Source organism: Lachancea thermotolerans, assembly GCF_000142805.1.
Source record: "Lachancea thermotolerans CBS 6340 chromosome B complete sequence".
NCBI classification, from domain to species: Eukaryota; Fungi; Ascomycota; class Saccharomycetes; order Saccharomycetales; family Saccharomycetaceae; genus Lachancea; species Lachancea thermotolerans.
The window spans coordinates 98438-120623 of NC_013078.1; the positions used below are offsets into that span (position 1 = coordinate 98438).

At 51.8% G+C, this 22186-nt stretch overlaps 15 protein-coding genes and 1 non-coding gene across 16 annotated transcripts; 10 read left to right on the plus strand and 6 right to left on the minus strand.

Moving 5' to 3' along the window:
- Window positions 1-251: 251 nt before the first annotated feature.
- Window positions 252-905, plus strand: OPI3 (bifunctional phosphatidyl-N-methylethanolamine N-methyltransferase/phosphatidyl-N-dimethylethanolamine N-methyltransferase; the record flags this gene model as incomplete). Its single annotated transcript, XM_002551794.1, has 1 exon — window positions 252-905. One exon carries the CDS (start codon window positions 252-254, stop codon window positions 903-905), a length of 654 nt encoding a protein of 217 aa, XP_002551840.1.
- Window positions 906-1176: 271 nt separating this feature from the next.
- On the plus strand, window positions 1177-2412 carry KLTH0B01144g (uncharacterized protein; the record flags this gene model as incomplete). The annotated part of the gene is made up of 1 exon (XM_002551795.1): window positions 1177-2412. One exon carries the CDS (start codon window positions 1177-1179, stop codon window positions 2410-2412), a length of 1236 nt encoding a protein of 411 aa, XP_002551841.1.
- A 1377-nt stretch (window positions 2413-3789) lies between these two features.
- DIP5 (dicarboxylic amino acid permease) lies at window positions 3790-5523 on the plus strand (the record flags this gene model as incomplete). The annotated part of the gene is made up of 1 exon (XM_002551796.1): window positions 3790-5523. One exon carries the CDS (start codon window positions 3790-3792, stop codon window positions 5521-5523), a length of 1734 nt encoding a protein of 577 aa, XP_002551842.1.
- A 263-nt stretch (window positions 5524-5786) lies between these two features.
- On the minus strand, window positions 5787-7568 carry PDC1 (indolepyruvate decarboxylase 1; the record flags this gene model as incomplete). Its single annotated transcript, XM_002551797.1, has 1 exon — window positions 5787-7568. One exon carries the CDS (start codon window positions 7566-7568, stop codon window positions 5787-5789), a length of 1782 nt encoding a protein of 593 aa, XP_002551843.1.
- Window positions 7569-8765: 1197 nt separating this feature from the next.
- Window positions 8766-9761, plus strand: KLTH0B01210g (KLTH0B01210p; the record flags this gene model as incomplete). Its single annotated transcript, XM_002551798.1, has 1 exon — window positions 8766-9761. The coding sequence occupies one exon, from the start codon at window positions 8766-8768 to the stop codon at window positions 9759-9761; it is 996 nt and encodes a 331-aa protein (XP_002551844.1).
- Window positions 9762-9827: 66 nt separating this feature from the next.
- On the minus strand, window positions 9828-12428 carry STU2 (Stu2p; the record flags this gene model as incomplete). The annotated part of the gene is made up of 1 exon (XM_002551799.1): window positions 9828-12428. The coding sequence occupies one exon, from the start codon at window positions 12426-12428 to the stop codon at window positions 9828-9830; it is 2601 nt and encodes an 866-aa protein (XP_002551845.1).
- A 700-nt stretch (window positions 12429-13128) lies between these two features.
- On the plus strand, window positions 13129-13210 carry KLTH0B01254r. The gene has a single exon. It is a non-coding gene; the product is annotated as a tRNA-Ser (tRNA).
- Window positions 13211-13728: 518 nt separating this feature from the next.
- TRX2 (thioredoxin TRX2) lies at window positions 13729-14040 on the plus strand (the record flags this gene model as incomplete). Its single annotated transcript, XM_002551800.1, has 1 exon — window positions 13729-14040. One exon carries the CDS (start codon window positions 13729-13731, stop codon window positions 14038-14040), a length of 312 nt encoding a protein of 103 aa, XP_002551846.1.
- A 63-nt stretch (window positions 14041-14103) lies between these two features.
- On the minus strand, window positions 14104-15039 carry SER2 (phosphoserine phosphatase; the record flags this gene model as incomplete). The annotated part of the gene is made up of 1 exon (XM_002551801.1): window positions 14104-15039. The coding sequence occupies one exon, from the start codon at window positions 15037-15039 to the stop codon at window positions 14104-14106; it is 936 nt and encodes a 311-aa protein (XP_002551847.1).
- Window positions 15040-15234: 195 nt separating this feature from the next.
- Window positions 15235-16011, plus strand: CIR1 (Cir1p; the record flags this gene model as incomplete). Its single annotated transcript, XM_002551802.1, has 1 exon — window positions 15235-16011. One exon carries the CDS (start codon window positions 15235-15237, stop codon window positions 16009-16011), a length of 777 nt encoding a protein of 258 aa, XP_002551848.1.
- A 54-nt stretch (window positions 16012-16065) lies between these two features.
- On the minus strand, window positions 16066-16380 carry MVB12 (ubiquitin-binding ESCRT-I subunit protein MVB12; the record flags this gene model as incomplete). Its single annotated transcript, XM_002551803.1, has 1 exon — window positions 16066-16380. The coding sequence occupies one exon, from the start codon at window positions 16378-16380 to the stop codon at window positions 16066-16068; it is 315 nt and encodes a 104-aa protein (XP_002551849.1).
- A 283-nt stretch (window positions 16381-16663) lies between these two features.
- BNA1 (3-hydroxyanthranilate 3,4-dioxygenase) lies at window positions 16664-17239 on the plus strand (the record flags this gene model as incomplete). Its single annotated transcript, XM_002551804.1, has 1 exon — window positions 16664-17239. The coding sequence occupies one exon, from the start codon at window positions 16664-16666 to the stop codon at window positions 17237-17239; it is 576 nt and encodes a 191-aa protein (XP_002551850.1).
- Window positions 17240-17566: 327 nt separating this feature from the next.
- MDE1 (methylthioribulose 1-phosphate dehydratase MDE1) lies at window positions 17567-18340 on the plus strand (the record flags this gene model as incomplete). The annotated part of the gene is made up of 1 exon (XM_002551805.1): window positions 17567-18340. The coding sequence occupies one exon, from the start codon at window positions 17567-17569 to the stop codon at window positions 18338-18340; it is 774 nt and encodes a 257-aa protein (XP_002551851.1).
- A 14-nt stretch (window positions 18341-18354) lies between these two features.
- On the minus strand, window positions 18355-18687 carry LSM8 (U4/U6-U5 snRNP complex subunit LSM8; the record flags this gene model as incomplete). Its single annotated transcript, XM_002551806.1, has 1 exon — window positions 18355-18687. One exon carries the CDS (start codon window positions 18685-18687, stop codon window positions 18355-18357), a length of 333 nt encoding a protein of 110 aa, XP_002551852.1.
- Window positions 18688-19800: 1113 nt separating this feature from the next.
- Window positions 19801-20700, minus strand: TDA10 (putative ATP-dependent kinase; the record flags this gene model as incomplete). The annotated part of the gene is made up of 1 exon (XM_002551807.1): window positions 19801-20700. One exon carries the CDS (start codon window positions 20698-20700, stop codon window positions 19801-19803), a length of 900 nt encoding a protein of 299 aa, XP_002551853.1.
- Window positions 20701-20874: 174 nt separating this feature from the next.
- TES1 (palmitoyl-CoA hydrolase) lies at window positions 20875-21894 on the plus strand (the record flags this gene model as incomplete). The annotated part of the gene is made up of 1 exon (XM_002551808.1): window positions 20875-21894. One exon carries the CDS (start codon window positions 20875-20877, stop codon window positions 21892-21894), a length of 1020 nt encoding a protein of 339 aa, XP_002551854.1.
- Between the last annotated feature and the right edge of the window lie 292 nt (window positions 21895-22186).

A 22186-nucleotide genomic window follows, 5' to 3' on the forward strand; every position in this document is an offset into this window, starting at 1 on the left:
TGAGACCCTTCAATACACTGCAAGCGGCCCACCCCCCCTAACTCATCTGATATCCAATTCTTGTTGATGTTATTTTATATGCTAGAAGTGCCGTTTTTCGTAGCATGTGAAAAGGATACCCAACTCACATGTATTTAAAGAAGGGAATCCGGAAGTTGCGGGGATCAGGACACCTGTTCGGTGGCAAGTCTAAGGCAGACTAGCGAATTTAAGCATCTTAGAAAGAAGCAAAAAAGCGAACTTGACGAGCCATGGATTTGTTCAACGATCTCACAGGAAAACTGGGAAAGGTCCAGGATGTTTACATCGAAATGTTGTCGGAGGTGGTAACAGACGAGAAGAATCTGAAGCTAGCGCTGTTCTTCATTGTTTTCAACCCACTTTTCTGGAACACCGCAGCTCGGTTGGAGTACAAGACACACTTCCTCACCAAGATCACCGGGTCCGCAAAGCGTGGCTGCTATGTGCTGGCAGTAACGATCTTTTCGCTGGGCATTGTGCGTGACTACTTCTTCCACCAGGCATTGATGCAGCAGCCCACTTCGCGGGTACTAGACACTGATGCGGTGCGCAAGGCCGGAATGGTGCTGTCTGCGTTCGGACAGGTGCTGGTGGCAACTTCTATGTACCAACTGGGCGTAACCGGTACGTACTTGGGAGACTACTTCGGCATTTTGATGGACAACATCGTGACTGCTTTCCCATTTAACGTGAGCAACAACCCAATGTACCACGGATCGACCCTGACATTCCTGGGTACGTCGCTATACTACGGTAAGGCCGCGGGCGTGTTTGCAACGGTGTTGGTGAACCTAGTGTACAACATTGCGCAGCAGTTTGAGGAGCCCTTCACGGCGCAGATATATGCGAAGCGCGACGCCGAGCGCACCAAGAAGTCGTCCTAGGCTCGCACGTGCACTCTGCGCCCAGTGGGCATTTGTTCGCCTGTGGCCAATATCTATAGCTTTATAGTTTCTGTAGTTGTAACCGATTTCATTCGCAACCCCCAAGCTACGCTGAAGACGATGGCGTATTCATTGAAGTTTTCCCTACCCCGTTGTATCTTCGTGCCATCGCCATCACAGCTCACGTTTGGGTCAAATTTTTTGAAAAGTGGCACGCATCTCACAGCTGCTCACGAAGTTCAATCTGCAAGAGTAACGCAGCCGTTGTAAAATGCCCAGAGACCCTTTGATTGGTATCGTTGGTAAGCCTTCTTCTGGTAAGTCCACGACGCTAAACTCGCTGACCGATGCTGCTGCGCAGGTTGGCTCGTTTCCCTTCACGACAATTGAGCCTAACAAGGCCACCGGCTACCTGCAGGTCGACTGCGTGTGCGGACGGTTTGGCAAGCAGGCGCTGTGCAAACCCAACTATGGTTGGTGCTCGAACGGCAAGCGCCACGTTCCTATCATGCTTCTGGACGTGGCGGGGCTAGTGCCCGGAGCACACTCAGGCAGAGGCCTTGGTAACAAGTTTTTAGACGACTTGAGACACGCAGACGCGCTGATACACGTTGTAGACGTGAGTGGAACCACAGACGCGGAGGGAAAGAACACCAGAGGCTACGACCCACTGTACGATATCGAATGGCTGCAAGACGAGATCCGGCTGTGGATCGAGGGTAACTTGGAAAAACGGTGGGGCTCAATTGTGCGGCGGCACACGGCAACTAAATCCAGCGCCGTGGACACGCTTCAAGCGCAGTTTGGTGGGTACGGGTCGCACGCACCAATGGTGCAGCGCGCACTGCACAGGATCCGGGGTCTGCCGCCATTGGAGCAGTGGGATAAGGAATGGATCACCAAGGTGGTTCGTTCGTTCATGATCGAGAAGTTCCCCACGGTGCTCGCGCTCAACAAGATCGACCACCCGGACGCAGACAAGAACGTGTCAAAGATCATGCTCAAGTATCCGGAAACAAAGGCGGTGCTGGCGAGCGCAGTCACAGAGGTGTTCCTACGGAAACTGAAAAAACAGGGCTTCGTGCACTACGAAGAGGGCACGGAGTTCGTGGACACTTTTGAGGACGACCCGGACGGACTCAAACCGCTGGACGACAAGCTGCTGCAGCGGATTGAAAACATCCGCGACCTGGTGCTGTACCGTTTTGGGTCCACGGGCGTAGTACAGGTGCTGCAGGCCGCTGCGGGCGTGCTGGACCTTGTGCCCGTTTACACAGTGCGGAACATACACACTTTCACGGGCGGTCACGGGGAAAACGTGTTCCGGGACTGTTTCCTGATTAAGCGCGGCACCCCCGTTGGAAAGGTTGCGCGCTACGTGATGGGCGAGGTGACGATCGCGGCGGTAGAGACCGTGGGCGGTGTGCGTGTGAGCGAGGACGACGTGGTGGACGCGGGGAAGAACGACGTGCTGAGCTTCAAGCTTGCGCCAAAGAGCGTGAACTGAGCGGCGGCACGGGCGCTCGAGCTGATAGAGAAGATAGTTTTGTTAGTAGGATAAATGCGAAATAAGCGCCGGCACGGGGGTGGCGCCGTCTCCAGTGAGCGCTGGTGGATTCTGTGTCCACGTGGGCTGGAAGTCACGTGGCGAGCAAAGCAGTTTCTGGCCCATTTGACCTATATCACATGACCTCTGCTGCCCGGGACAATGACACACACGTGCACTTCCTATTCACGTGCTGTTTCTATCACGTGCACAGCTCTTGTGCCGCCTCGCGGCTCGTAGCAAGCACGGCGCAAGAGGCTGCTCCCCCAACAGAGGTCACAGTTTACGTTGCGGTGACCCGCGCGTTACCTGAGTAATCGAGCTTTCACCCAAGTAAATGTTGGCCCGTCTGGGTGGGTAACCAAGTATCTCCACACGAGCCCCTTTCTACCTCCGGGTAACGGACCCTCGCGCCGTGGCGGACTTAATAGTGCCGTTGCAGATCTTGCTACGCGGCTTGCGCGACGCCCTCTGTTATGTGCTTAATTTCTTTTTCAACTCGCCCGATAAGTCTTTCTCAGCCGCGCCGCCCAGCCAAGCGCCAACAGCAGCTGTAAGACCGTCATAAAGAAAGGCTTCTCACAGCTTCGCCCCGCCTTTAGCACGTGACCAGCCTATTAGCTCTTCCGGCATCCCCTCCAAGGTCTTCTGGGCGCAGCGTAAGCAAGACCCAGGCTGTTCATACCCTTATTCACGTGCCTGTGGGTGGTATGTGCCTTCCCAGGCACACGGGCATGTAATCATCTGTACATAATCAAGTGCAAGGCTCGTTTATCTCGTACGACCTGTTAGGACCCTATCTAATCTGGAAAAAGCACGGCTCATCGTCGAACGCTTTAGACTCGAAGAAAAGAGCCGCACGGCACTGCAGTGGCCATCTCGCGGCACATTTGTGCACTAGCGCCGTGGCTTGGGCTGCCCCTCCTCGAAACTTTATCGCTTTAGAGCCGCAGGTAGTGCCTTGAGGCGTAAGTTCTTCGCATGTGCGCCGCAGCTCTTCGGTCCCTTCTCACGCCCGTCTCGCACCTCCATCACCAGGCGCCCGGGGACGGGTCTTCTGCTGCTGCTGGCTCGCAGTCGCCTATCGCAGATGCAGGGTCGTAAACTGGCCAGGGTCGTCCGAGTTGTGACCTCTCTATCACGCAGCCCCGCTCTATCGCGCGCCATCGGTCGGATCTCAACGCAAACAAATCTCCAACGGGCGTTGAAGACCGCCAAACGCTGCGAAAGAGCAGCATATAAAGGCGACGCGCCCGCGTAGTTTCAGTCGTTGGAGTCAGCACAAGTTAGAAGGACTCACATCAATCTCTTCTTGTCGTACATACAGCAGATAGCTCAATGTCCGAGTCTCTAGAGAAGAAAAATGCTGGGATATTATACAGCAACGAGACCCTTGAGGAGGATGTCGCCTTTGACAAACTCGAGCGCGGCGCCAGCGGCGCCAGCGCCGCGGGCGCGTCTGTGGACGGCAAACACGAAGGCATCCGGCTGAAGAAAGCGCTTGAGGCGCGGCACGTGTCGATGATCGCCATCGGCGGGTCGCTTGGTACCGGGCTGTTGATCGGCACAGGTAGCTCTCTGGCCAGCGCGGGCCCTGCGTCAATTTTGATTTCGTACAGTTTCGTGGGCCTGTTGGTGTACACGGTGATGGCGTGTCTCGGAGAGATGGCCGCGTTTATTCCGCTGGACGGCTTCACATCGTACGCGTCGCGTTACGTCGACCCCGCGTTGGGCTTCGCAGTCGGGTACTGCTACCTGTTCAAGTATTTCATTGTGACGCCCAATCAGCTGACCGCAGGCGCCATGGTGATGCAGTACTGGGTCTCGCGTGAAAAGGTCAACCCGGGCGTGTGGATCACGATTTTCCTTGTTCTCATTGTGCTCATCAACACGGTCGGTGTGCGCTTCTTCGGCGAATTCGAGTTCTGGCTGTCCAGTGTCAAGGTCCTGGTCATGCTGGGGCTCATCCTGCTGCTGTTTATCATCATGCTCGGTGGCGGGCCCAACCACGACCGCACCGGCTTCCGCTACTGGCGCGACCCTGGTGCGTTCAAGCCCTACTCCGAAGCCATCTCGGGCTCCAAGGGCAAGTTCGTGTCTTTTGCTTCCGTGTTCGCGCTCGCCTTGTTCGCTTACACCGGTACCGAGCTGTGTGGTATCGTCGCCGCCGAGGCTAAGAACCCACGTCGCAGTGTGCCCCGCGCCATCAAGCTGACCCTCTACCGTATCGTGCTCTTCTACGTCATCTCCATTCTGTTGCTAGGAATGACCGTCGCCTACAACGACCCACTACTGATCAAGGCCAAGAAGATGTCCACCTCCGCGGCTGCCTCGCCTTTTGTTGTGGCTATCAAGAACGCTGGCATTCCTGTCCTGCCTCACATCTTCAACGCTTGTGTGCTGCTCTTTGTTTTCAGTGCCTGTAACTCAGACCTTTACGTCGCCTCCAGAACCCTTTACGGTCTGGCCATCGACCGCAAGGCTCCAAAAATCTTTGCCAAGACTAACGGCTGGGGTGTGCCATACTACTCGCTCGCGGTCTCTGTCCTGTTCTGTCTCCTTGCGTACATGAATGTCTCCTCAGGTTCCGCTCAGATCTTCAACTACTTCGTCAATGTCGTCAGTATCTTTGGTCTGTTGAGTTGGATCTCCATCCTTATCACCTACCTGCGTTTCCACAAGGCTGTCATCGCCCAATTCGGCGACAAGTCTGGTTTCTCTTACACGGCACCATTCCAACCTTGGTCTACCTGGGTGTCCTTGTTCTTCTGCTGCCTCATCGGTCTCATCAAGAACTACACGGTGTTTCTGGGCCACACGTTTGACTACAAAACCTTCATCTCCGGTTACATCGGCATCCCTGTCTACGCTATCTGCTACGTGGGCTACAAATTGGTGCACCGCTCGAAGCTAATTAAACCAGAGGACGTCGACCTCTACACATTCAAAGCTGCGATCGACGCGGAGGAAGAAGAAGGTAAGCTGCTCGAGCTCGAGCGCAAAGAACAGCTCAAAAGCTCTCCAAAGAACCTCACATGGTTTTACGACACCTTTTTGGGCTGGATTTTCTAAAATTTCGGGGTATAAGATACATATGAGTTGCATAATATAATAAATTCTATACAAGTACTTGAAAGAGACAAAGTGCCAGAGGGGTGAACTACAATGGCAAGTTGCTTAGCATTCAACCTGCTAGCCGTCCGTTTGGCTGGGGATTCTGACGGCAGATGCTGAATGTCCGAGGAACTCAAGATGACTAGCTATGCGCTGATTTTAAAATGAGAAAACCCTTTCGTTATTCGTATCTATAAAGAACCTATAGAATGAGACTTCGCTTAAGCGGACTTGGCGTTGGTGGCAGCAGTCAATTGAGCCTGCTTGACCAAAGACTCTGGAGCGTCCATAACTGGCAACATCAACTCGATCAATCTGATCTTAGAGTTCTTGTTGAAGTCCTTGTCCTCAGCCAACTTGTTCCACTCACCAGTGGTGGAAACTCTGATGGCCTCGTAGTCCTTAGCACCGAAAGTTGGCAACAGGTCCAAGTGGTTCCAGTTCTGGATCTCGTTGTACTCAGCGGTTGGACCGTGAATCAACTTCTCGATGGTGTAACCCTTGTTGTTCAAGACGAACAAGTATGGCTTCAAGTTCCATCTGACCATGGTGGAGATCTCCTGGGCGGTCAATTGCAAAGAACCCTCACCGGTGAACAAGATAACTCTCTTAGACTTGTCCAACTCCTCGGCGGCCATGACGGCACCCAAACAAGCACCGGTGGCATAACCAATGGAACCCCACAAGACCTGGGAGATACCGTAGGTGTTGTTAGGGAAGTGGGTCTGGTTGATACCGAAAGCGGAGGTACCGGTCTCAGTCAAGACGATGTCACCCTCCTGCAAGAACTGACCGACCTGGTTCCACAACCATTGCTGCTTCAATGGAGTAGATGGGTCGACAGCGGCGTTTGGAGCTGGCAACTCTGGGACTGGGACTGGCTTGTAGTCCTTGACGACGGCGCCGACCTTGTTCAACAAGCTCTGCAAGACGAACTTCATCTGGACACCTGGGAAGGTGGCGTTTCTAATCTTGATGTGGTCGGAGTGGAACTCAACAACGTTCTTGGTCTTGTAAGAGTAAGAGAAAGAACCGGTGTTGAAGTCAGACAACAAAGCACCGACGGACAAAACCAAGTCAGCGGACTCAACGGCCTCCTTGACAGCTGGGGAAGACAAGGTACCGACGTAAACACCACCGAATCTTGGGTGCTTCTCGTCAATGGAACCCTTACCCATTGGGGTGACGAAAGATGGGAACTGAGTGATGTCAATCAACTTCTTGGTCTCAGCCTTGACATCGTGTCTGGAAGCGCAAGCGTCAGCCAAGATGACTGGGTTCTTAGCGTCCTTGATCATCTCCAACAAAGTAGAGATGACCTCCTCCTCAGCCTGCTGGTCGTTTGGCTTCAAGGCCAAGTCAATTGGGGTGTCCAATAGAGAGGCTGGGACCATCTGGTCAACGAAGTTAGATGGCAAACCCAAGTAAACAGGTCTCTGTCTAATGTAGGTGGTTCTGATACATCTGTCGATCTCAGATGGGGCGGTAGCTAGATCAGTGATCATAGCAGTGGTCTCAGAGATGTTGGCGGACATTCTGTGGAAGACAGTGAAGTCACCGTTACCCAAGGTGTGGTGCAACAATAGCTGCTTGGCCTGGGCGGAGACGGATGGGACACCGACAATGTGCAAGACACCGACGTGCTCAGCGTAAGAACCGGCGATACCGTTCAAAGCGGACAACTCACCGACACCGAAGGTGGTGATCAAACAGGACATACCCTTGATTCTGGCGTAAGCGTCGGCAGCGTAAGAAGCGTTCAACTCGTTACAGTTACCGGCCCATCTCATACCCTCGACCTCGTAGATCTCGTCCAACAGACGCAGGTTGAAGTCACCTGGCAGACCGAAGACAGTGGTAACATCGACCTGCTTTAATCTTTCAAAGACGTAGCGACCTAGAGTAATTTCAGACATTGTTATTTCTGGTTTGTTTTGGGATACTCGATTGGAGTTTAAGTTCCTGGTTTTATAAAAATCACAATAAAGGATCAAATCAGACATTACAAAATCGGGCTTTCCCAGCTCCTTATTTATACTCTGCCGGCCTGCGCTTTCCTCGCGATGCCTTCACCCTGTATGCATTTTCCAACACCTGTCCAATTCCAACTTCATGCGATGTCTAGCGGACGCCCGCGGTAACGAACCGGATGCTAGCACCAATATTCAGGCCAGACAGCCCATACAGTGCGTAATTTTCTTTTTATTCAGCTTCCACTCGTGTGATAGCGGCGAAAAAGTGGCGAATATGCATTTCCTCTAAACGCATATTATCCGAGGGACTATGCATACGGCACGTATGCGTTTAGTGGAAAATCGCGTTCGACGCGATAAGCCGCACTCGCATGCTGCATACACGTGATCCGTGGTTCGTGCTCCCTCATTCCGATAGTTGCGTGCTCACGTGCGCGCATCTTGTTCTGGGGATTGGCAAAGGACCAAGGGGGCTACCCCAGAGACCAGCTTGGGGAGCGGAAAACTTGGTTCCTCCGGCTCCGTCACGGTAGTGGGCTATCGTTCGGAGACTAATGAACCATACTCGTAGTACTCGATAGCTTCAAAGCTGCTGTAGCTGTCTTGCAGCATTCTTTCCCTGTTTCATCGGCGGTTGTTGTGTGTTGTAGGAGTGAAACCCCGCGTTGAAGCTGGCGGTTAGCACGAGAGGCTATATAACTATAAACGGGTCATTGTCCTCTCGCACATGATGCTCATTCTCGATATCATACTGAACGGAAGGAAACATATAGTGCACGTGATAGGTAGCTTTGAACGAGATACAAGTCCGAGCCTTTTGTCACGTGATGGGGTGTTCCAGCTCTGCGTTTTGCGGGCCGTGCGCAGTGCTCTCATCCATAGTAAGTGCGTCGCGACGAGGAAGTCGTCGTTTAAGGCCTGGCTCAGTGGCTGAATCCCAGTGCCTTTGTTTGTCCAGCCGCGCCCCCCAAGGACATCGTGGCCTGCAGCATAAACGTCGCTAGAATCTAGGGGATTCAATGCCGCTCCTGTGTGCCATGCGATACCAATTCCCCTGGACTAGACCAGAATAGTAAGACCGGGCTAATCCTCAGGCTTGGAAGGTTTTGGTTCGTCTCGCGTGATATATTTCTTTTGCTCACGTGCAGTCTCACAGAGCCTCGTCTTTCATCATTTCGTGCCCATTTTCTTCAAAGTAGTCAACCTGCCCGCTCGAGCAACCCTTTTATGGCGCTTGATCTGACCCCCGACCAATGGGAGCGGCTCACGGCTTGGATACGAGATCGCAGCGGTCTGCCCGACTCGGAAGCCCTTACGCTGTTCCAGGATTTTGTTCTTGAACTGCTTCGTAACTTACACAGTTGTAACGAGCGGAAATGGCTAGAAGAGCAGCTTTCAGGGCTAGTGGACAATCCTACTGAGTTTTTACGTGATCTAGAAATTTTCTTGAAGGGCTTGGGCGCGTCCGCGCCTCCATCACTTAATTCTGGCACCCCGTTCGTACTGGTGGCACATGTCCCTTACAAAAACCTCAACGCGCAAGACGTGCAAGCTGCTTTCGCGCCCTTTGGTGCCATTGTGTCTTGCCGTGCAGACGTGGATTCTCGGAGCCTACTTGTCCAATTTCGGAAAGTTGCGTGCGCAATTCGGTGCACCAAAGCGGCCACGCTCTTCTTTAGCAACAGGTTCGTTACTGTCGAGTTATACCAGGGCGACCCTGAAAGTTTTGGTAGCGTGCGGCTAATTGGTAGTGCCCCTCAACCGGTGGCTGCAGATTCGGATCCGGTTCCGCCTTCGGCTGCGAAGCCCTCACCTGTTCCCTTCAATGACCGCGTTCAACAAGTCCAGACCGCCCAGCAAACCATATTCGAGCAAAATCAGCGTTCTGCTGAAGCCTACAAGCACAATTTCGCTCAGTTGTTTGAGTCGAAGGAAAAGCTACTTCGGGCGCACCAAGCCGCTCTGCAGGAACTTAAGCAAAAGGTTCTCGCCACAGAGGATCCGGCTAGTATCTCTCGAACAATCATAGAGTTTCAAGAACTACAGAAGAATATGGAGAGCCTTGGTATAACGCCGATTGCCATGGTTCAGCTGAAACTTCAGAAGTTTAACCTCGACGACCCGTCGGAATTCCCTGTCGAGAGTCCGCGCGCGCTCGCGGTCAAGCAAAAGCGAACTAAGAAGGCTGCATCATTTCGGAGAAAAATCAAACGCAGAAGATGAAATGATCTCGTGCTTTTATGGAAACTACACAATATGATTACAACAGAGGTTATTTCCTCTTAAGTTTCACGAATTACCCATACCCCGTGTCTTAGCCCTCATGCGCTCTATCCTAGCCTTTAGTTGCGATGTTACCTCAGCCGCTCTTTTCCAGCTTTCGTCATTCAAAAAGCTATTGCCGGTCGTGGCAGCACGCTCCGCGGAACGCAGCTGCAAGGAGTTTACTCTATGAGGCAAGTCGTCGCTACATTCACTCGGGGACCTCAGTCTACTACCGACGCTCGGTAGACGGCTGTCTGCAATCCTATCTGAATTTGCGTCGAACGATGGCGAAGCGCGGCCGTTAGATGAGGAGGAGAAAACTCTTTTGGTTGGCGGGGTCCCAGGTGGTGCTAAAGATAGCGGCGCCGACGGAGGTTCGAATGAGGAAGCCGACCGAACGCCGTAATTGGAAGAGGGCAGGGTTGACTTGGCTTCTAACTCCTGCTCTAGGTTGGATATCCGATCTTGAAGACGAGTAATCTGCATTTCCTTTGATCGCAGCTCGATGTTGCTTTCGTGTAAGCTGGATTGAACGGTGTCCAACTGCTGTCGTAAAGAAGAATTTTCTGAGCTCAAATGCGAAGCCTTGTTTTGGAAGTCTGTGATGGTGGCCAAAAATTCTTGGCGCTCTTTAAGCCACTTTTGCTTCTGTCTTTGAAGTTCTTCGAATCCTGCATGAGGCGCTGCCTGCGGTTTCGAGGCAGGTGCGGAGTCAGTAGTCAAGGAACGCGCCGTCAGTCTGGATTTCATGGACGACGCTCCATCTTGGTAAGTTTCCACTCGAGTGCCTGTCTTTAGAGGCGATGAAGGGCCTCTCTTGGAAGGTATTGTCGACAGCGGTTTCCGAAGCGGCAAGGTGCTTCCGCTGGTTGCCTGCGCACTCAAGTCAGGTGTAGGAGTCGTGCGCGGCGCTTGGCGACGGCTCGCGTTGGGAGTGTAAGGCATCGAGGGCTTCTCCCTTCGTGCAGGAGCCGATGTGACGGCACCCTTTGTGGCACCACCCGCGACCTCGACTTTCTCATAATGTTCGTAGACTTTTTTCTTCTTTAAATTGTCAAGCTTGTCCAGCACGTCAGAAACTTCTCTCTCTCCAACGAGCTTCATTAAGGTAGCCAAGCACTCGAACCCGGCGTCACGTACTGTTGGCTGAGTATCTCCAACGATTTTAAGTAGCATTTGTGAAATATCAGGTACTAATTTGATGAGCAGCTCATCGCCAAAGTGGCGACCTTCAGGCGTCCATTTTTTCAGAAGGCGCGTCAGAAACCTAGTACTTTCTGTTCGAACCTGGGGAGTTTTGTGGTTAATAAAGCTCAAATTGTCTTCGAGGCAAGCATCTACACCACAGCAGTCGGCAATATTGTTGAGTGCTTCGCAAATCGCTTCATTCACCGAAGCCTTCTTCTCTTTGGACCGCTCGAGCAGTGATCTCAGCACAATGGAGCCGTAACTCCTGGTGAAGTTTGCTTTCAGCTTCTGGCATAATTGCTGGACGCATTGTGCTGCCAGTGTAACCGCTTGAACATTTGCATCTTTCTCTATTACATGAGCGACAGCCCTCAAAAAATCACTGTAGTCCTGGCCCTTGGCCTCAAATTTCTTGGTTGGAATCAGAACTTGGTTGAGTATTTCTTCCAGAACTTCAACACGATCCTTCCACTTGGATGATGTTATTCTTTCCATGAAATCGAGCGGAAATTTTTCGAGAACCGGCGAAACTGGCAGGAGCTCGAAAGGGTCAAGCTGAGGAAGTCCAGGATTTGCGTGAGCTTTGACATCAGGAAAAGACTCTCCCATCAAGGTGTCACCATCCTTGTCTTTGCTACCTTCTAAATTTTGAACTTCGAGCCCCTTCTGCCACTGAAATGGACGCGGTTGGGAGGTTGGAGGGATCTCGCCGTCGTATTTGCCAAACGTCTTGTCGAGGTCACGCTGCTGGATAGGCTTCAACTTTTCTAACAGCAGTTCCTGGAGTAGGTCCCGACCTAGCCACTTGTAAAGCTGCAGGATGAGATTCATGGTTTGAGACCTAACGTTTCGGTCGGCATGACTAGAAAGTTTCGGCAGGGGTTCAAGCAGAACAGGTAGAAACCCGGACATGTTGCTAACTTGTGCCAGGCCAAAACTCTCCACAATATTAGATATGCATTCGACACAGTTAGCGACAAGCCTGGGGAGCTTATTGGTGAGTGAAGGCTCCAAAAGCTCGATAGAGTGTTCCACGGACCGATCGAGCGATACTAAGATAAGGACGCATTCCTGGGCTTTGGCCTTTGTCGAGTTACGCGATGAACTGAGGCCTTTCTCGGCCAGTAACGGCAGCCAGCGCCCACGCATTTCGTCTGAGCGCGGCGTATCCCGGAACTCGCATAGATACTCAAGCATATTTTGCAGTGCTGTTATCGCTTGCTCCTGTGCTACAACATTAGAGTCCACAATATAGCCGGCGAACAAGTCAGGGTTGGCCCAATACTGCGCGAGTTCCCGCGGGACAGATGTCACAGAAGCTTTTTGGAACAGCGCCTGCAGCTCCTGGTACCCGTGCAGGCGCGCCTTCCATAGCTTGTGATCCAATCTTTCGGAGAGCGGCAGAGAGGTAAAATCGCCGTCTTCGGAGTCTGCCATGCTGCGCGAATCTGTGCTGATGCGTGTTTACGCAGACATCGAACGCTCAGATCACAAACGCACGGTAAATAGAGGTCTGCCATGCGCTTCATTTCGCAGTGGCCGGGTAACTGCTCATCGCGTGCCAGAAAGGACCCTAATCGGCGGCCATTGGCCTCGGATTGCTAGCAAGTGAATTGTCGACTACAAGGTTCATAGTAGTTACAGTGAGCTACAGACTCTGGCTTTCGAGATTCTCCAAGGCCTCTTCCTTCGTTAGGCTCTCTTTCCAACTAATGTTTTTGATGGCTAACTCGACATTCCACTTAGAAAACACATGAACGTAATTAAAGCGCATAAACACAAAAAAAACGGTGAAGAACAATGAAAAAGGTCGCCTGGGCATTGTAATGATGATGTGAATGTCAATACCGCGATATGAGGCTATCCCATTATGTGTGCGACTCGAACGGGCGCCTTGCCGCCAAGCACGTGATAATACAACAACAACAGGCTAAGACGGGTGCTGAGACCAAGCCGCAGCTCCAGGGAACGCAAAGGCCATGATTCAAATGCGAAGCACGCGTAAGATACACGCGACATTGCAACTGCAAGCTTCGCGTTAGCAAGAACATCCGCTGTTAATCGTTCTGAACGTCAGAGACGCACGAATAAAACAAGTGGATATATGCTTAACTTCTCTGCCCTTCTTTCGAAATAAGGCAATTTGGCCGAGTGGTTAAGGCGTAAGATTAGAAATCTTTTGGGCTCTGCCCGCGCAGGTTCGAATCCTGCAGTTGTCGTTATTTCTTTTTTGCCGCTCTAAACGGCCCTTTTTTCCCTTTTAGATATATGGATTAAGGTGCTCGAGAATAGACTAGGCAAAAGAGGACCAATTGAGCTAATCAAAGCCTATAGAGACATACGTTATCAATTAGTTGGGCTTGTGGGCTTGTCCGCCTGTATTACACATCTACGATTTTCTTTCTCTTCTACTCACGGCTGCAAGACAGGGCTGATAAATCTCACGAGTCGTAGGATTACTCATTTCCGCACACTGGAACAAGTACTTAAAAATGCTAGAAGCTTGACCGTCCACTGTTGGGCGTCTATTAGCAAGCAGACTCGCTAGACTCTTGTTATTAATTGCTGCGGTTACCCATGCTAAAAGCTTACTAACCCCGTGCTCTAGAACTTTTTCGCCAGAGTATATAAGAGCCACAGGACTCCAAGGAAGGTGCGGCATTACCTTTGAGTTTCGCTACCAGAGAACTCGACAAGACTCGCTGCTCACATACACGTACATCACACTTCATTAACAATGGTTGCTCAAATTGGTTCCGCTTCTGAATTCGAACAGGCCGTCAAGGTCGACAAGCTGGTTGTTGTCGACTTTTTCGCCACCTGGTGCGGTCCTTGCAAGATGATTGCTCCTATGATCGAAAAGTTCGCCGAGCAGTACCCAAGTGCCGCCTTCTACAAGCTAGACGTCGACCAGGTCCCTGAGGTCGCCCAGCAGAACGAAGTCTCCGCCATGCCAACCATCCTGCTGTTCAAGAACGGCCAGGTCATCGACAAGGTTGTTGGCGCCAACCCAGCTGCCATCAAGCAGAAAATCGCTGCCCACGCCTAAGCGTCGCTTGGAAGCATCTCGTCCTGTAATTCTATATACGCGTCTATCGAAATAATATAAGTTTCATTTTAGGAGCTCCTGGATCTCACCGTCAGTGTATCCAAAGATGTAGAACGCGTCTTGCATAGAGCGCGTGTTGAGCTTGGAAGGTGCGGCAGCCTGGACCTTGGGCTTCGCGTTCCAGGCAATTCCGAACCCAGCAACGCCCATCGCAGGCAAGTCGTTTCCGCCGTCTCCAACCATCACCGTGGCTTCGATTGGCACTCCGTGCTCGCGCGCAAGCTCGATCAACGTCGCAGCCTTGCACTCGCCATCCACAACGTCCCCGAGGGTGTAGCCGCTCAGCACCTCCTCGCCCGTGCTCGCGTCCGTCTCTGTGGCCAGTACGTTGGCCCGTGCGAAATCCAGTCCCAGCACCTCCTTCATGTGATTGGCAAATGGCGTAAACCCGCCACTTAAAACAGCGAGCTTACATCCGGTCTTTTGCAAGCCTCGCGTAAGCTCTGGAACACCCTCTGTCACCCGCAGCTTCGCCTTGATCTCGTCGTACAGTGTAGCTGTTTTGATACCCTTCAGCAGAGCCACGCGCTCCTGCAAGGACTGCTTGAAGTCCAGCTCATTATTCATGGCACGCTCTGTGATTTCAGCCACACGGTCCTCGACTTGCGCATACGCAGCAATCAATTCAATGACTTCCTGATAGATCAAGGTCGAGTCCATGTCGAACACTACGAGACCTTTTTTCTTGCGCCACTCCGAGTTCTTCTGCACAATAACATCCAAAATGCCATTGCCAAGGCTACCCATGGTTTCTTTAATGACAGCGACATCTTTTTGGGTCCTTAAAAAGAAGTCATAAGCTCTCACAGACAGCGCTTTTTCCTGCTCTAGTTCGACGTCAGAGAGATCATTCAGGAACGCGCGAAACCCGCTCTTGGTTTGCTCAGAGAGCTCAGAACCATGTGCTATCAGAGTGACTACTATCTCAGCGGAAGACATTTCCAATCTTGCGGGCGTGCTTATTTCTGTTCCCAAATGAGCTTCGCTTCATTTAAGATTCATTTTCGATATTGTCAAGAAGTCAATGAAAAAAATGATCAATTTAAGATCGCTATTAGCTTGAAGGCCTCATCAGCGATATCCGAGCTACCGAGCTATAAGAAGCCCGGCACCAGGTAACATATCACTTTCCCAATGAGCAAGTCACTTCGTATTCTGGTTCCCGTCAAGCGGGTTATTGACTATGCTATTAAACCCAGAATCAACAAGGCTGGAACAGGAGTTGAGAAAACGGGTGTTAAGTTCAGTATGAACCCGTTCGATGACATTGCCGTCGAAGAGGCAGTGCGCATTAGAGAAAAGCACAAGAAGCTCGTGGAAAACATCCACGCGGTTTCCATTGGCCCTTTGAAGGCTCAAGACATTCTGAGAACTGCATTGGCCAAGGGTGCCGACACTTGTAGTCACGTCGACGTCAAAGAAGCCGAGCTAGAGCCTCTGGCAGTTGCAAAAATCCTAAAAGAGATGGTAGCAAAGCAGAATGCGAACTTGGTCATTCTAGGCAAGCAAAGTATTGACGACGATTGCAATAACACAGGTCAGATGTTGGCAGGACTACTGAACTGGCCACAGGCCACATTCGCCGCCAAAGTTGAAATAGACGAGGCTAATATGACCGCCAGAGTGACCCGTGAGATTGACGGTGGTGAGGAGACCGTAAGTGCTCCACTGCCGCTAGTAGTCACCACTGACCTACGTCTAAACCAACCACGTTATGCTACACTTCCTAACCTGATGAAGGCCAAGAAGAAGCCTTTGGAAAAGCTATCTCTATCTGATTTTAGCAAGGTGGACGCTGAGCCTAGACTCAAGGTCATGAAGGTTGAAGAGCCTCCCACGCGTTCTGCGGGCATCAAGGTCGGCTCGGTGGACGAACTGATCGAAAAATTGAAAGAAGTGAAGGCTATCTAAATACATACGCACGGACATAGCATCCTTCCAGGATACAAATACGTTGGGTGGTTCTCATACGGAGTTTTCTTTCACCTGCCTTCTAGACGGCGAGAGTACCGCGCAATCTGTGATACCAGGGGGCTGTTTCGAGAGGCAGTTCTCGGCGTACCATGTGTCGAAGCGTTTGCCTCTATCCTTTCGTTGCTTAATCGCCTGCGATATCTGACTGCACTCTTCAATCCACGCCTCTAGGTGTTGTTTTGCTGGTGTTGTTTCTGGCAGTGCCAGGGGTGGTAGATCAAGCTTGCGCTGTGCCTGCGGCAGCAAATCGGCATGCGCGTTCCGCAGAGGTATTTGATGTAGCACGTCTTCAGCTGATAATCCCATTTCTATGCGACTTGCGAGCTCCTGCGCGTTTTATTGCCCGGCTCAAGGGTGTCTAAACTTGACAAAAATTGGAGGGCACTAAGGTTCTGAAGTCAAAAAGTGTCAATGAGCATGCACAGGAAGATTCCGCAAGCCGACTAACACAGGAATAGTGCTCTTTCCTTCATCGCTGGGTTGAATTCAGATCGTAGAAGTCCAAAACCCTGCTTGTAGCCAGATTCACGTGACACCGTCACTCTTTATAATCTGTCAATAGCCTGATGTCAGGGCCTTTGTCCTTACAATGTCTTCCATAAATCAAGTTAAAGCATATTTGCATAGCTTTCAAATGCTCAACACAACTCCCATTAACATCGAAAAGTGGCTTCAGGAGAACGGCCATCTGCTGCAACCTCCTGTGAACAACTTCTGCCTTCACAGAGGTGGATTTACCGTCATGATTGTCGGCGGACCAAACGAGCGTACGGATTATCATGTGAACCCTACCCCAGAATGGTTTCACCAGAAAAAGGGATTTATGACCTTGCGGGTGGTGGACGAAACTCTACAAGGAAACGAGAGATTTAAAGACGTAACCATCGAGGAGGGTGACTCTTTTTTGCTTCCTGCAAATGTCCCACACAACCCTGTGAGATATGCTAACACGGTTGGCATCGTAGTCGAACAGGACAGACCCGAGGGTCAACACGATATGTTGAGATGGTATTGTTCGAACTGCCGCGAAGTTGTGTGTCAGTTTGACTTTCAGATGCTTGACTTGGGCACCCAGGTGAAAGAGGGAATTCAGAAATTCGACAGTGACAAAGAATACCGCATCTGCAAGAAGTGTGGCACTGAGAACTTCTCCAGTCCCCAGTAACTGAGCCACCTAGAGGGAATGCTGCGACTGTCATTATGTAAATAGTTTCATTCCCGGTTTTCCGGACGCTCTTCTATCGCACCCTACTTGGCTCTGCGCGTGATCACAACGAAAGGAGGCGAGGCTGCCTTCATGAGTGCTCGGGCGGGCACCATCGGCGCTTATTAGATATCAAAGCTCGCTTCATCCGCGCATGCAACGACAACGTTCATCGTCTTCGACCGGGCATCTGGAGTCACGTGTCAAAGAATACTCTGATCAAATAACATGGTAAATGCCGAAAAACTATATGCATTGATCTCAGTCACCTGCAGCCGACAAGTGACAATGGCATCATGCTTTTGCAATAAAGTGGACGTGACAGAGGGTACGCATGGTACGAGCTCCTCAGATGATGCACTAGTTTCATCCCAGGACCCACGCCATCCCGCGAACCTGATCTGCACGCTGTGCAAGATGTTCTACTACAACAACTGGGTCACGGGCACAGGCGGAGGGATCTCAATTAAGCACTCCAAGACAGGTCACATCTACATCGCACCATCTGGCGTCCAGAAGGAACAGCTAAAGCCAGCAGACATGTTTGTGATGGACCCTGCAAGCGGTTCATATTTGCGCACCCCACAACTATACAAGCCTAGCGCTTGCACGCCACTCTTCATGTCGTGCTACAAACAGCGCGACGCGGGCGCTGTGATCCACACGCATTCCCAGCACGCCGTCATGTGCTCTCTGATCTTTGATAAGGAGCTTCGTATCGCCAATATTGAGCAGATCAAAGCGATCCCGAGCGGCAAGAAAGACGCCAAAACAGGCAAGGACATCAATTTGTCGTTTTTCGACACGCTCGTGATTCCCATTATCGACAATACAGCGCACGAGGAGGACCTAACCGAGGGTCTGCAGGAGGCTCTCCAGAAATACCCCAACACGACCGCAGTCATCGTGAGAAGACACGGTATTTACGTGTGGGGCCCTAGCGTCGACAAAGCCAAAGTGTACAACGAGGCTATCGACTATTTGATGGAGGTGGCTTGGAAGATGCACCAGCTGGGCATTCCGCCCGACTGTGGCATTGGAGAAGAGAAAAAGTATTTGTAATGTACATAATGTGGCTATTTACCGGCTTTCATTCCCCAGACACGCTGCCAGATCAGGTGTTCGTCAGGTACTATATTCTTGGTGTCCTTGAGTTGGGCGCTGACGGATTCGGCGCCGAAATCAGGCTGAGGAGAAGACTCCTCTTCTAGCAGACCGCAACAAACTACTTGGTTCCCTCGCACGAGGTAAGAGCTAGCTACTACGTCTCCAGAAACCCGGTCTCGCACGTCTGAGAGCAGAAGGTTTGTGCTTTTGTCAAACCCTTCTAGCATCGCTTTAACGCACTGGCCATCGGTCGTGACAACCACAATGCGCTTGTTGAGGAAATCCTTCAACAACGGCGACATATATACGCTGTGGCTTGCTGCGATATCTCGACGACCAACTGAGATGGACCAGCACAACCGTATCTTTTATAGTACGAAATCCTTATTATACCATTTCGTACGCAATGCTATCAACAGCATCGCCGAAGTGATCAAATTCTGCTTCGTCCCAATAAATAAGCGCCCAGCCAAATACAGCTGCGACGTGTGACTATTAGTATGGCCGAAAGCGAAGCCAGTACAGACTGCTCCTCCCCAAGGCAGTACACGGAAGAGGAGACCGACCAACAACTACTACAATGGGCTGGGAGACTTGAACTTGAGTCGATCGACTTGCGGGAAAAGTCGTCCGACCTCCTGAGAGCTCTAGAGGCAAATTCACGCAAGCTGCAGGATTCCTATGAAAAGATCAATACCGCCTCTGGCTGGCTCAAAAATGCAAAAGGTAAGCTGAATTACGATACCCCAGAGCTGCGCGCTACTGTCATACTAACCCTCATATAAGAGGTTCGCGGCCAGCTCACGAAAGTGGAAGCCGCGCAGAAAGATAACGTGGCGAAGGTCATGGCCCTCGAGAAGCGCGTTGATGAAACCGGAACACAGACACGTTTGAGCGTGGAAACACACAGTGCTGAGCTCGTCAAGACAGTAGAGACCGCCCGAGACCTGGTTTTGAACTTAGGCCGGCAGAACGAGAACATGCTGGCAATCATGCAATCTTTGTCCAATGAGACGCAGCTGGTTGTACAGAGGCAGGTAGGACTCGAGCAGCAAGTGCGGCAGCTTCGAGAAGGGCTGATCACGTGGAAAGAGGAGCTTTCAGATCACGTGACAGATACCGTTAGAAGTGCCATCGAAGCTGCGACCTCGATGTCTTCAGTAGTACGGAACCACAAGCATACGCAGCACGTCGACATGCGTGTGACAAAGCCTGTGTCGCCTGTTTCCTCGCGCGAACATACGCGGAAACTGCGCACTCAGACTTCAACTGCGATGCGCTGGATTATTCCATGGGAGGAAATCACCGAAAACGAAACTCTGCTCTCGTCCGAGCTGTGAAGACATTTTACGTTGGTTTAATAAATATCTGAAGGGTCATGGCCGAGTTTTCCGAGATTCTCCAAGTCAGCTGCTTCATGCGGCTCGCGTTTTCTCTTCAACGCCCGTGACTGTTCTGTCGGCGTCAATGTGCACTACCAGAGCTGCCTCAGTGCCCAAGCTGCCGTGCTCCATGAGGGACCGGTAATACAGCTCGTAACAGGGCATGTACCTCAGCACAAACGCCTTGACTTGCTCCTCATTCATTCCGCTACCGTATTTCGCAATCATCTGCGCCTCCTGTTGCTGCCTCCAGCGGTAAATGTTGGCCACGTCGGCCGCGATCACAACGCCCACCGACCGAAATGTTGGGTTGTTCCAAAGAGCACGTGCGTAAGCTCCTAGACCCGAATCTACTTGGAGCAGATGCTGCAGTTCGTGCGTCCGTAGCAGTTTTCCCCGCGGCGAGGACACCTCGGACCGCATTTGTTCCAGCGTCTTCTCGCCGACGGCCTCAAACCCCAGGAACCAGCCCTCCACGATCACCACGTCTACGGGCAGTGCTACCTCGTCCGCGCTGGCAGACCTGTCGCCCTCCCCGCCGAAGAGCGATTTGTCGTACACGGGCACATGCACAGAACCTTTATTTTCATGCAAACGCTGCATGAAACTGTCAAGAAGACGCATGTCGTGCGTGCCCGGGAGGCCCCGCCCTTGTTGAAGGCCATTGCCCGAGTTGTTGTTCGACACTTTCTGCTGGTCAGCATGTGTGAGGTAAAAGTCGTCGATTGAGACGCAGAGGCATTTCAGCTCCGGCCTCAGTTCATGCAGCTTTTGTTTTATGGCGTGCGTGGAAGTCGTCTTGCCGGAGCCTTGAGGACCGGAGATAAGGACCAAAAATGGGGATCGGTCATCCCCCTCTTTTCCCTCGGGCTTGCTGTCATAATGGGTCAGTACGAAATGTGTGGATTCGTCCACGAGCGTTCTCTTGGTCATTAAGGGCGAGCAGAGGAAAAAAATATATTTATAAGGCGAAAAAGCAGGCTGCGCCGATTGGAGAGTTAAGTGTCTCTAAAAGGTCAAAAACAGTGGAGCTTGAAGACTAAGATTCCGCTACAGTCAGGAACACCGCACGACGTCCACACTTTTTTTTCGCCCCTATTCCAAAAGATGAGCTCGTTAAAAACGCTTTTGAGACTAACCCGAATTTCGGAAACTAAGTTCGTTAGTCCCGCAGCCGCGCCGCCTCCGGGAGGCAGCGGTGTTTTTGGTGGTACGCTTGTAGCGCAGTCGCTGTGGGCCGCTATCCAGACCTCCGGGCAGGCGTTCGAGCCCAGCTCTCTGCACTGTTATTTCATCGTCAGAGGTGATACAAGTGTGCGCATCACATACAATGTGGAGGTTCTGCGCCAGGGCACCAACTTCGTGCACCGCCAGGTGCGGGCGTACCAGCTCGACAAGCTTATATTTGTGGCGAGCGTGTTGCTGCATAAGACCTCAGCGTTCGAGGGCCCCGAGGATGACAGATCGCGTGCACGCGACGTGAGGCACGTGACAAAGGCTGACGGCTTGTACCCGCTCGAGGACACTGTCCCTGCGGATGACCTGTTCCGCAGCCAGGTGCTCGAGAATATAGATAGGTACTCGCGGCTCGACCGCGCGTGGTCCGACCCGCAGTTTACACACCCATTTTTGGAGAGGTTTACGTCGGGGCCTGTCGAGTACCGATTCCCACGTGACGTCTTCAACTCTGGCGCGTACCATGAGGGGCCAGCTGAGGACCACCTGGATCACCTCGACTACTACCAGCGTGTGAGAGAACCCCTAGAAGGCAGCGAGGCCCCTGAGGACTCGCTGTCTTCATCAGAGCTCAGCGATCCAAGATTCAATTATGTTGCGTTCGCATACTTGTCGGATGCGTATTTGCTACTAATGCTGCCCTACTTTCACCAGCTTCCGCTCTATTGCTCCCGTTTCAGCGTGTCGCTAGATCACACTATCCATTTCCACCAGCGCCCTCCAGTTTACGACTGGATGGCGCTCCGAGTGACTAACCCTCGCTCCAGACGCGGCAAACATTTAGTGAATGGTGACTACTTTAACGCTGCCAGCAAGTCCCTGATAGCATCTGTCCGCCAGGAAGGGCTTGTTGTCTACGACAGTCCCTCCGGCATCCGGGCGCGCTTTTAGCTATTGAGATCATATATCTTGGCTTGGCGAAGCGAGATTCAGAAAGCTCAAATAAACCCAGCTGTGAGATTCCCGGTAAGTACCTTTAAAAGAGGCAGACTATGGACTAGGTCGTCCATAAAAGCTCTTGCAACGATGCATTGAACTAAAAGGCCCCCACTTTCCGAAGTCCGCAAAAGACAGAACGTCAAACAATTGTCCGGGCTGTTATTGCAGGTAGATATCTGATTACGCAGGCGTAAGCTTTGCCCCAAATTCTAGCGTTAAGTGAGGGAAGGTAGCCTCGGAGCCT